This window comes from Amphibalanus amphitrite, unplaced genomic scaffold (assembly GCF_019059575.1).
Source record: "Amphibalanus amphitrite isolate SeventyFive unplaced genomic scaffold, NRLGWU_Aamphi_draft 001230F_arrow, whole genome shotgun sequence".
Classification (NCBI taxonomy): Eukaryota; Metazoa; Arthropoda; class Thecostraca; order Balanomorpha; family Balanidae; genus Amphibalanus; species Amphibalanus amphitrite.
Window position 1 is genome coordinate 27,658 of NW_024882723.1, and position 12,018 is coordinate 39,675.

Here is a 12,018-nt window from a genome sequence, read left to right on the forward strand (position 1 = left end):
TGCAATGTGGATGGCATCGACTGCCCCAAAATAATGGTCTGGCAAAGGGCATTTGTGATCCAGTCACTAGGTACGTTGGCTATTTAAAGGTCTGCAGCAGCGACCTCTCTGTCCTGAGTTCTGTCGGCTATCACTTGCTTGTCGTGAAGAACGGTACTATTTCTATCGGAGCTCTGACTGATCAGAGGCTGACAAACCGCGGCACGATGGCCCACCAGCGACAACAAAGTAGCCCCGCCGCGTATAAAGCACCCCTTATCGGCCCCAATTCTCCAAAGTGTTTTGTTTTCCCTGCATCGAAAGTCATAAATGGGGCATACCCAAAAGTAGTTCCAATGATAGACGACCACCTTGGTGGTAGTTAGGGCATTTTTACATTACTGACGATCATTCTGCCGTATGTCATAAAACGAACAAAAGAAGTGCTTCAAAGTCTTCAAAGTCTTCAAATCGGGCCACTCATTCTGTTTGAATAAGGTTATGTCGACAAATCTTGTATATTGTTGCTCAACAATACTATTGTCATGTGTGAATGAATAAAAAGGAAAACTTTTAGCAAAACGAGGGTATCTCGAAGGTCTTGCATCATAGAAAACAAGAGATTGAGGCCCACTGCTAACCAGCACTTTATCCTAGGCGTGGCCGTAGACAGAAAAACGTAGATGATGAGGCGAGGACAGTGAATGTGTATGATGGCCACATTTTTTTATATAAATTTAGTCCAAGCCTTTTGATTGGAAGGATTCACAAGGACAGAGCCCCCGCTAAGCGAAGCTTGTTGCGTTGAGGCTTTCTGCACCCTCCGATCGCGCAATTCCGGTTCTATGGCAGAATTTGGAGTCCAAAGTTTAACCCGGCAGTTGCTGGGGTATTTCGCCACCCACCGTTTGCTGGGGGGGGGGGGGCGTTAAACGCCCCCAGCCGATAACTCGAGAACCAATAGGCGCAGCGAAACGCACGAGGCGGCAAACGAAAGAACGCGACGAGACGCTTCAGATGAGTACTTTAAAGTTGAATTTTGAGGTCACAGGTCGGGTCAAGGTCAGGTCAAACACCTGAAATCGGGCTTTCAGTAGCATGGACTTCAGGACTTCGCAATGAGCGCCTCTCGTCAGAAAGTCTGTCAAAACGGTGCACAATCCATCATATAAGGCCTACAAGAGTGTCAGTTTCATGTAGGGGTCAGTCAAGCATAGGTCAGGGTCAAGGTCAGGTCAACCGGGTAGGCACATATCCCCGAAAATCAAAACTGTTATTCGCAGCCTATGACACATGTTTTATGGGTAATTTGGGCCGTAGAACACGATGGTGACATTCATTTTATCATATGTGTACGTGTTTGGCTCAAAAAGTTCAATTTAAGAAATTCATGTATCATGGTCGTGAAGTAGTCACGAGAAATTGTCAAGATTCAGTTCAAGATTTTGGAAAATGCGGAACGATAATCAATAATCGAAGATAGCCATTTCATTGTTCATGGTATTGGCATTCTAATGGCGTTTACGTCATGACTGTATGTCTGTTCTGTGATTTTATATGATTTTTTGAACATATGCCGTTTTTGGTCGAAAACTCAGAAATCATGACGTCACTAAAACCTCGATATCTCAAAAATTTTCCGACCGATTTTTTTGAAACTTTGTCACAATAAACTTCAATCAATTCCCTAAAGGTACCCAAAATTTGGCGCGCCCATTTTTATGCTATGGCCCGGCGAAAAAAGTGGGGGCGTTTAACGCCCTCCAGCAACTCGCGGGTTAACGTGCGCACATAGCCGCGCACGGCCGGTCCCCTCACTGACTTCGCCTGGCTACAGCCTGCCACCAACCGCAACCATACCTGTCATGAGGCCCATAAACGTCAAGCACCCGTCGCGCTTCGTAACCGGGAACGGGAACGCGTGCTCTCACCACGCGGTCCAACGCTCCAACGCTCTACCGACTGAGCTACGGAACCGGCAAAAAAAAAAACAGACAAAACAGACAATGAATTATATTCTTATTGAATCGGATTTGATAGCAATATGGAGAAGAAGCAATGAGCAGCATAACGTGATGGAAGAAGCGTAGGTTATTTCAAAAAAAAAAGGTAGAAAGTTGCAAAAGAAGAGTTTTTGGAGGCTATCTGCACACCATACAGACAAAAGAGCGAAATCGGATATGTAAATAACACTCGAGAGCCTACCCGCGGGAAATAATTTATCTCCTCCATCTCACCTAATAACACCAGTCCCGTTCCCCACTCAGCCCCAGCCCGCTCGGTAGGCGCCGGAGGCCTCAATATTGACTGTGTGATGTCGGCTGGACTCGGCCCTGATAGCGGCCGGAGGCGTCGGACCCGGAACACGCGCGGAACAACGCCTGCCAGATTCTCACTCCCTCTGTCCTTCCCTCCTTCCATCAGTTCTCCCCGACTCTCTCTCTCTCTCTCTCTCTCTCTTTCTCTCTCTCTCTCTCTCTCTCTCTCTCTCTCTCTCTCTCTCTCTCTCTCTCTCTCTCTCTCTCTCTCTCTCTCTCTCTCTCTCTCTCTCTCTCTCTCTCTCTCTCTCTCTCTCTCTCTCTCTCTCTCTCTCTCTCTCTCTCTCTCTTCATTCTTTTCCTTCCTTTCTTTCTTTTTTCTTTCTTTCTTTCGTTTTATCTCTCTCTGGACAGAGGCCTGTCCGTCGTTGCACAGAGATCTAACAGTCGTTGAACAGAGGTCTGTTGGTCGTTGTACAGGGCTTTGTCGGTCGTTGGGCACTGGGCAGAGGTTTGTCGTTGGACAAAGGTCTCTTGGTCGTTCGACAGAGCTCCATCGGTAGTTGGACAGAGGTCTGTTAGTCGTTGGAGAGAGGTCCGTCGGTCTTTGGACCTATCCGACAACACCGGTCCGAACATAAAAGATACGAACATCGGACTTTTTAACGATACAAATCACACCCTATACAACAGCCTAGTACCCCGCCACTCCCCTCACAGTCAGAGGTAGACAGAACGGTGACGCTATGGAGACAAATGCGCCGCGCTGTCACGTCTCTTCGTGGCTGATGGTCACGCGCCGCCCCGTCGCTGCCAGGGCGCCTCCCCAAGGCTTTGCGGCTATATTAGCCCGCCAAGGTCAGAACATAAATCGCGGATACGTCCACTGGCGGTCGCCGTCGGATAAAATTGTTGCTAGCAACGCGACAGGGTGCAGTGCATTAAAATTTATCGGTCTGAAATGAGGTCGAGCGCAAGCGGATTAAGTCAGTTTTGATGATAATTGAAGGGTCGCTGTTCAGCGCAAAACAAGCAGTGATTTTGATCTCGGTCCCCGTTCCAGACTGTGTTATAGCAGCACATACAAACACCGCTAACACGCAAAGTCCCACAAGCCACCACCGCCTGCCACGCCACAGTACAAAATCACCTGCCCCACCAACCCCATACCGCCACAACACACCCTCAGACACCGCTAGCCCTGCAGCCATTCCCGCTACCACCGCCATCCCCACCACCGCCACACCGTCACAACACATTGCCATCCCATAACCACCACCGCCGAACCCACCATGACACACCACTACCCCACCGCCGCCCCACCGACACCCCCCGCCTGGTGTATTTGCCCAGCACTCATCAGGCCAGCTCATCACTGGGATCCGCGCGCAGGCCCTCGCAACAGTCGCCGGCCACGGACCCTGGACTGGACTGGACTGGACGAACCCCTCCCAATAGGCAATAGGTTAGGGATGGGAAACATGAGGCCATGGGACAGAGTGGAGAGGGGATCGAGATCAAGGTATGATTGCTAGTCAGTCGGCTACTTATTGAACCCGCGGTCCATAGTAACACGGAGCTGGCATACTTAAAGCTAAAAGAGTATTCCTTGTAAAAATTGCTGCTAATTGTTCACGTGTAATGATGAAGTAATTCAGAGACTCCCGTAGCCCGTATCATTTCAGATCATCTAATATCATTTCAGAGAATCCCAGAAGTGACCGCGAAACACAGTACCAAAGGGTATAACGAAGACACCACAGTTCTTTCCCCAGCGAGTCTCTTTACGATCAAGCAGACAACAGCACTGCCACACCCAACAAACCCTTCAGTTCGGGTCAGAGTCCAATGTTCATCGCCGCACAGCCGACGGCCTGGCAACAGTGTAATTACGGCAACCTACCTGAGGTTTGCTATTCCCAAGTTTCCGTATATCGAGTCGAAAGGATTTCAAGTCTTCAGATACTGAGCGGATAGCATTATTCGTCCCGTGTTGGAGTGAGTTTAAAGTAATCAAGTTTCTGTGCAATATTGGCTCACCGAAAGGGAGCTCGCCTCAAATATGCTGCACATGCTATGCGGTCGGTGCAATCTAATGTAGTTAAGCACGGTGGCTCTGTGACAACCAGCGGTGAGCGACACAGCAAATTGTTAGGTGTGGAGAGCTGTCACTTTATCCGTCCCTTGTGGCATGTACCCTGATAGTCTTTCTTCTGATATAACTCGTGAGGACGGCCACGGGGAAAAGCAGCTACAGGTGACCATTATGACTAGTCCCAGCACCAGAGCACCAACGCATAATTACGAGAATCCCGAATCTGCCTGTTTGCCTGTCTGTTGGTTTGATTGCCTGTGTTATGTTTAAGCTCATAGTGACATATATGGCAAAAGTCAATTATTCAAAATAATTTATATTAGAACCAAAACGCGTTTCGATAATATCGTCATCAGTTGGTCCTAAATAAATACCATGTTCAATCCAAAACACTTGAAAACCTACGGTAACATTTCACGTGGACATCTCAATGCATTACATTCACTGGGGAGAAGTTCAACACTCAGTCGTGACCTATCTCGTCAATATCATGTACAATGTATATACCTACACATAGAATATTACAGTTGATGAACAGATAGAATCAATTTTGCGGCTGTCTCGGCTAATGTTATTCTACCACTTTTGGGGTTCATGCACTCATTTATTTCAAGAATGGCCGCCTCGAGCGCTATCCTTGTCATTTTGTCAATGTTTTCTTTGACACTCTTAGCCGCTCTCCAGTCTGGCAATGCTCCACATTCATGAGTGTGTTTCACAATGGTTTTGTCTCTCTGATATTGTATATCTTTCCGATGTTCCCTCAGCCGTATATCCAAACCGCGACCGGTTTCGCCATAGTATGGCTTGGAACACCCAAGACAAGGGATCTTATAAACAATGCTGTTCTCATGTCGTGCGTTCCGTTTGCTTCTCACTATTTGTTCTATGCTTTTCCCGTCTTGCTTATGACGACCACATCCGTTCCTTTCAAAAAGTTGGTGATGGTGTCAACATGTTTGGAATGTGGCACAACAATGACTTTGTGTTTCTTCTTCTCTTTCTGAGTTTTTGGAATCCTATCACGAATTTTCTTTGCCTTTAATTTACATCTGATAATCATCGCTTTTGGGTACTTCAAGTCCTTGAATACATTTTCTATGTACGCCAGCTCATCGCCCAAGTACTCATCACTGCATATTCGGTATGCTCTGAGATAAAAACCGATTATTACACCTGTTTTTACTCTGTCGCCATGAGCTGAGTAGTAGTGGATGTAATCCTCCTTGTTTGTTTCCTTTCTGTGGACCTTGAATTTCAATTCATCGTCATGTCGCATGATCAACACGTCTAAGAACGGGAGACATCCACCGCTCTCTTCTTCAATGGTAAACTGTATACTTGGCTCTACATCATTCAATTGAGCTAGCTTTTCACCAAGGTTCATATCGTCTGGTGCAATCACAATCACATCATCTACGTATCTCATCCAAATCGATTCATCACCTAAAATATTCCTGAAATGATCAGCTTTTTATTGATCTATATTTTTATTGATCTAGAGGTACAGGTTTACGCGATAACTGTATGTTTTGATTTATGTTATGTTACGAGTGCATTAGTTTGGGTGATTGACTTGTATTTTTAGCTGTATTATTTGGGTAGATTTGGGTAGCTGTTTTTAATTGAACTGTAAGGGATGGTGATAGTTGCGGGGTGTTCAAGTGTTTTGTATGTTGGGCCCTTTTTGAACTCAACCCTACCCCTACCCTACCGATGCTGGAAGCTGATCATTTCAGGAATATTTTAGGTGATGAATCGATTTGGATGAGATACGTAGATGATGTGATTGTGATTGCACCAGACGATATGAACCTTGGTGAAAAGCTAGCTCAATTGAATGATGTAGAGCCAAGTATACAGTTTACCATTGAAGAAGAGAGCGGTGGATGTCTCCCGTTCTTAGACGTGTTGATCATGCGACATGACGATGAATTGAAATTCAAGGTCCACAGAAAGGAAACAAACAAGGAGGATTACATCCACTACTACTCAGCTCATGGCGACAGAGTAAAAACAGGTGTAATAATCGGTTTTTATCTCAGAGCATACCGAATATGCAGTGATGAGTACTTGGGCGATGAGCTGGCGTACATAGAAAATGTATTCAAGGACTTGAAGTACCCAAAAGCGATGATTATCAGATGTAAATTAAAGGCAAAGAAAATTCGTGATAGGATTCCAAAAACTCAGAAAGAGAAGAAGAAACACAAAGTCATTGTTGTGCCACATTCCAAACATGTTGACACCATCACCAACTTTTTGAAAGGAACGGATGTGGTCGTCATAAGCAAGACGGGAAAAAGCATAGAACAAATAGTGAGAAGCAAACGGAACGCACGACATGAGAACAGCATTGTTTATAAGATCCCCTGTCTTGGGTGTTCCAAGCCATACTATGGCGAAACCGGTCGCGGTTTGGATATACGGCTGAGGGAACATCGGAAAGATATACAATATCAGAGAGACAAAACCATTGTGAAACACACTCATGAATGTGGAGCATTGCCAGACTGGAGAGCGGCTAAGAGTGTCAAAGAAAACATTGACAAAATGACAAGGATAGCGCTCGAGGCGGCCATTCTTGAAATAAATGAGTGCATGAACCCCAAAAGTGGTAGAATAACATTAGCCGAGACAGCCGCAAAATTGATTCTATCTGTTCATCAACTGTAATATTCTATGTGTAGGTATATACATTGTACATGATATTGACGAGATAGGTCACGACTGAGTGTTGAACTTCTCCCCAGTGAATGTAATGCATTGAGATGTCCACGTGAAATGTTACCGTAGGTTTTCAAGTGTTTTGGATTGAACATGGTATTTATTTAGGACCAACTGATGACGATATTATCGAAACGCGTTTTGGTCCTAATATAAATTATTTTGAATAATTGACTTTTGCCATATATGCCTGTGTTATATTCTTATCCCATATTTCCTATTTATCTGTCTATTCGGTGTTGCTTTATCACTCTATATTTTTCTGTTAGCCTAAGTGCTTACCCAATATCCACATGCCTGGTCTGCCCGCCAGCCCTTCTTGTATGTCACAATGACCGTACTAGCAATACCACATCCCCGTCCCATAGTTTGACTGCAGATCTATCTTTGCCCGTCGGCCTTAGCCCGTCCCCGTTGTCTTTCAGCCCGACTGTCGGTGCTACCTGTGCCTATAAACACGAACCCGCTCTATCCCTCGATACGTGTACTTACGATGCGTCCGTCACCGCTGCCGAGATCCACCAGAGGGCCGGAACGACCCTTTAGCGCGCGCAGCACGTTAGTGACCTGCTCCGTGGTGGCTGGCACGTACGGCAGGCACACCTAGAGGAGAGGACAGCGGTCAACAGGGTCAGAGGCGGCGGCATCGTGGGCAAACTATGTAGAAGTGGAGTAATGCTGGTATTCACAGCTTCAAATCAAAATACAGGGAAGAGAAGGACACAAATGTTTACAGCAAATCTGGGCTGATCAAATGAAGTATTTTTTTTTAATACTTGACTAATTTTGTATGCATGTGATCCAGTGAAGCAATTATACATACCTATAACAACAGTGCCGAAATGCGTATTTCCGTCTGCATTTCATTCAACATATGCGCTTAGCAAACGCCTCAACCGATGCTCAATCAGGTCACCATGAGTTTACCTACATATGGTCAGGGACAGGGGCCGTGTCTCTCAGCTGTCTGGCTGCTGACCTTTCTGAAGGCGGGCGCCACGAACGGCCAGCTGACCGCGGTGAGCCCCACGGCGGCCACGCCGGTTACCGAGGCCAGCACCAGAGCTACCCGGCTGCGCGGCCGCTCCTCCGTCGGCGCAGAGGGCGCCGTGGCCGCCTGCAGCTCGTCCATCGGCGACAGTAGCGCCGCCGACGGCAGTCGCTGGTATTAACAGTTGGGTGATATCGCTCCAGGTGGCAGAGCACAGCTGAGTCTGAAAGGGAATAGGGATGAAATAAATTATTCACTGATTAAAAATGTAATTGCTAGAAGCCCTGTAAAAGATAGGTAATGGTATAAAAAAGTTGTAATGGGTGTGCCATGTGGATGATTATTTTTATGAAACAAGGAGTAAGCAGCTCAGCACAGATTCAAGCTCAATACATACCCTTTTGGCTTTTCATTCATATTGACTCTATTTTCTGAGAAAGGTCAAGTGAATGTTTTTCATTCATGGTTATGACCATGTAGTCTGTGCTTAACAGGCACCAAATAGTTTAAGCTGATTGCTCAGATGTTGGCAGTCTGAGCTAAGTTAGGGTACTCAAGCTACTAATCTCTATGCTTCTCTTGGAAACGGAGAGTCCACAACTAACTCAAGACTTTATTGGAAAATGGCACTGCATTTGAATCACATTAACTCCCTCTATTCTGCATTCAAAACATTTCAAAATTAACCAATTAAACAAGAGGGTTTGCCTAGAAGAGAAAACAAGAAGCTTGACCTACAAACGGAGAAAACTCAAAACCACTCGGCCATAAGCGTTACATACTCAAACCCTTGGCCCTTGGGCAATGAAAAAATGTAATTCTTAACACTTGATGAAAATAAATTGTCATAATAAAGTCCGTCATCCATAAAATTGAAATACATTAAATTTCATGTCGATAAGAATTGCAATTGACACTTTATATTCAAAAGGGTAAAATAAATAGGCAACAAACCAGTTAATTGTATCTTTATCACTGATACAGGATCTTATAACACATCATGAAACAACCACGTAATTACCTTTTAAAGATTTATATCGGCAAATCCCGGCCCGCTCCCAGTCTCATAAGTCATAACAATGCAAACAATTTTCAAACTCAACACAAACTTGCACACGATGACCGACTGCGCCAGACTTGTTGCAAGAGCGCAAGAGCTGGATCATTTTGGGCTACCATATGAAGCTTTATTGTGTCCATATCCTTAACCTGAGAAATCACATGAGAAATCCTACACCTGCAAAATGGATAATAACAGGGCACTAAAGAGTCGATAATAATTCATAAACACTATTGTACCCAGAGAGGCGGATCCAGCTCAGAGTTTTTTTTTTTTTTTTGGGGGGGGGGGGGGTAAACCATAACAATTTATCGATTCTTTCCATGCATCGTCCATAGGTGTAATGTTAAAATTTTGTCGTTGGGGGGGGGGGGGCAAATGCCCATTTTGCCACCCCCTGGGCCCTGGATCCGCCACTGATTGTACCTAAATGCCTTGCCTAAATGTACATTGTACCTGACATTGTACAGTCATGAGCGATCCATACACTAAAATCGCTTTGCATCACAAGCTCCTTTTATATTATAGATCATTTGACGCAAGCTTTATGAAATGGACGCAAGGATTCAATTCGTGTTTTGAGTTCCTTCGTTTCGTGCCACTCCAGTATAGTGTAGAATCAGAATCAGAATGTTTATTAACGAATGATCCACTTCACGCTGTGGCTTTTCACATCCGCACGTCAAACACAAGCTAAAATAAATGACAGATGGGCTACCATTTCTACACAGTTCACACACTCACACGCGCTCACGTACGAGGCTCAAACACTCGTGTGGACGGCTGTCGGTCAAGTTTGGGCGTTACCGCTTACAAATTTCTTCACATTCGCTTTCGTTACGATGCCATTCGAATGTTGCAGTGCGCTATCGTAATCTATTACTCCACTGTAGTTCAGTCGACTGCGACCAGCCTCGGTTCGAATCTGAGGCAGCAGCCGCCGCTCAGCGCCCCGCGTGTGGTGCTGGTGCCGCTGATTGGCGGTAGGACCAATAGTGCGGGCCAGGGATACGGGCAGTTGGTACGCGATCAGACGGTGCACAGCCATCACTCTATGATACTGAATGAGATGATCTGCTCTCAGCCACCCAGCACGACATATCACGTCAGCAATATGCTCGTGTCTACGACGGCCGCTCAGCACACGTGCGGCAAAATTGATCAGCTTTTGAATGCGGTGTTTTTGAGTTTGTCCACAAATGCCATAAACCGACAAACAGTATCGTATCGTTGAGAAAACAAGAGCAGTGATGAGATATTTGAGAGTGGCGAGGGGAATGACATGCTTTGCGTGATTGAGGGCAATGAGCATACCGGTACATTTTGGCACAAGCTTGTTGACATGGCACTGAAAGGTCAGATTTTTGTTTAGCGTCACTCCTAAATTACGCACTTGATCAGCACAGCTGATCGTAGCATCGGCAAACTTGACTTGCACGCTGGGAATGTCACGGAGCATTTGCTTCGTGCCAAACAGCATAAGCTCGGTTTTCGCAGCGTTCACTACCATTCCGTGGTCACAGAACCAATTTAATAGGCACTGGATTGCGGTCTCGATTGTGATGATTAAGTTAGGTAGTTCACACTTTTTGCCGGTCGTCCAGATCTGCGTGTCGTCAGCGAATTGGACAATGCGGACATTGTCTGGCACGTACATACAAACATAGGTCATTGGCGAAAATAGACCACAAAATGCAACTCAAAGATCCTCCCTGATACACTCCTACAGAGTTTTCTCTTACATCCGATCTGGTTTCGCATCCGGAAGTACTCGCGAGTTGCACATGTTGGGTGTGACCGCTTAAGTAATCCGAAAACCAAAATGGTTCTATGCCGTAGAGACTGAGCTTGTCGATAAGTTTTTCGTGAGGCACCATATCAAAACATTTCGACAGATCGACCATAGCCCAAAGTGTCACCTCACCAGCGTCCATAGCACGAAGTATATCGTCGGTAACGACGTGAAGCGCTGTTTCACACGAATGGTGTTTCCGATACCCGTGCTGTGACTCGCTGAACAGATGATGCGACCCCATGAACTCAGTTAACTGGAGCTGGACCGCGCGCTCTGTTATTTTAGTGATGGCTGGTAGCATCGATATCGGTCGTGTACTGGACGGATCACAAACAACCGTTTTCACTTTTGGAATTGGCGTGATAACGGCATGCTTCCATGATGAAGGAACACGGCCTGTCTCTAGGCTGGCGTTGATTAACCCTCGCCCGCACATGGGGGGGGGGGGGGGGGTGGTTGCCACCCCCCCCCCAGGTAGTCTTTCTGCTCTGCACTCAACATTTTTAGAGCTAGAAGGCTGATTTTTCGTATAGCTGCTCCTCTATCCTTTCTTGATGTCCACTGAAAATTTCAGGTTTCTGTGACTTTTGGTTTCGGAGATATGACCTTGTTTTTCAGGTCATGTCATGACCCAAATGGCCAATTCTCGACATCTTGCGTTGGCTATGGGCCTTGTGAGCTTTTGACACCTTGATTTCGGCCTTTTTACCAGTCTTACCTCCCACCTATCATGGAACATGTTGTTCGACGATGTACAGATGTCAAGGTCAAGGTCAAGGTCAACCTAGGTCATCTAAGATAATTACGTTTTAGGCAAGCGGAATTTACTTTTTGTGAAGTTTTTTGACTGCATTTTTGGTAAAAGCTTCTCAGATCATGATTTCATGTAATATGGACACAAACAATCGGTGCACACATCAGTATACACACAGACACACACAGACATACAAACACATATAATTGACCTTGACCTAACTTGACCTGAAATGACCTCAGCAGCAAAAACCTGGTCGGGTAGTGTGAGAAAGAGGTTCTAGCTGGCTTGGCACCAGAAAACGGCATCGTCATCGGTATATGATAAGCAGCGCACTTGATATCAAACGGTGACCCAAA

General features: G+C 45.8%; 1 protein-coding gene across 2 annotated transcripts in view; it reads right to left on the minus strand.

Moving 5' to 3' along the window:
* The window catches only part of LOC122371309 (ATP synthase subunit C lysine N-methyltransferase-like), a 28,841-nt gene extending 19,662 nt beyond the window's left edge, over nucleotides 1-9,179 (minus strand). For both annotated transcript variants that reach the window (XR_006254711.1, XM_043347525.1), the window contains exons 1-3: nucleotides 9,072-9,179; nucleotides 8,039-8,273; nucleotides 7,552-7,662 (exon numbers count right to left, since the gene is read on the minus strand). Coding sequence is in view for 1 of the 2 variants with exons in the window: in XM_043347525.1 (XP_043203460.1) it covers nucleotides 7,552-7,662; nucleotides 8,039-8,191 (264 nt within the window). In the remaining variant the exon portion in view is untranslated. The remainder of the gene's footprint in view (nucleotides 1-7,551; nucleotides 7,663-8,038; nucleotides 8,274-9,071) is intronic.
* Between the last annotated feature and the right edge of the window lie 2,839 nt (nucleotides 9,180-12,018).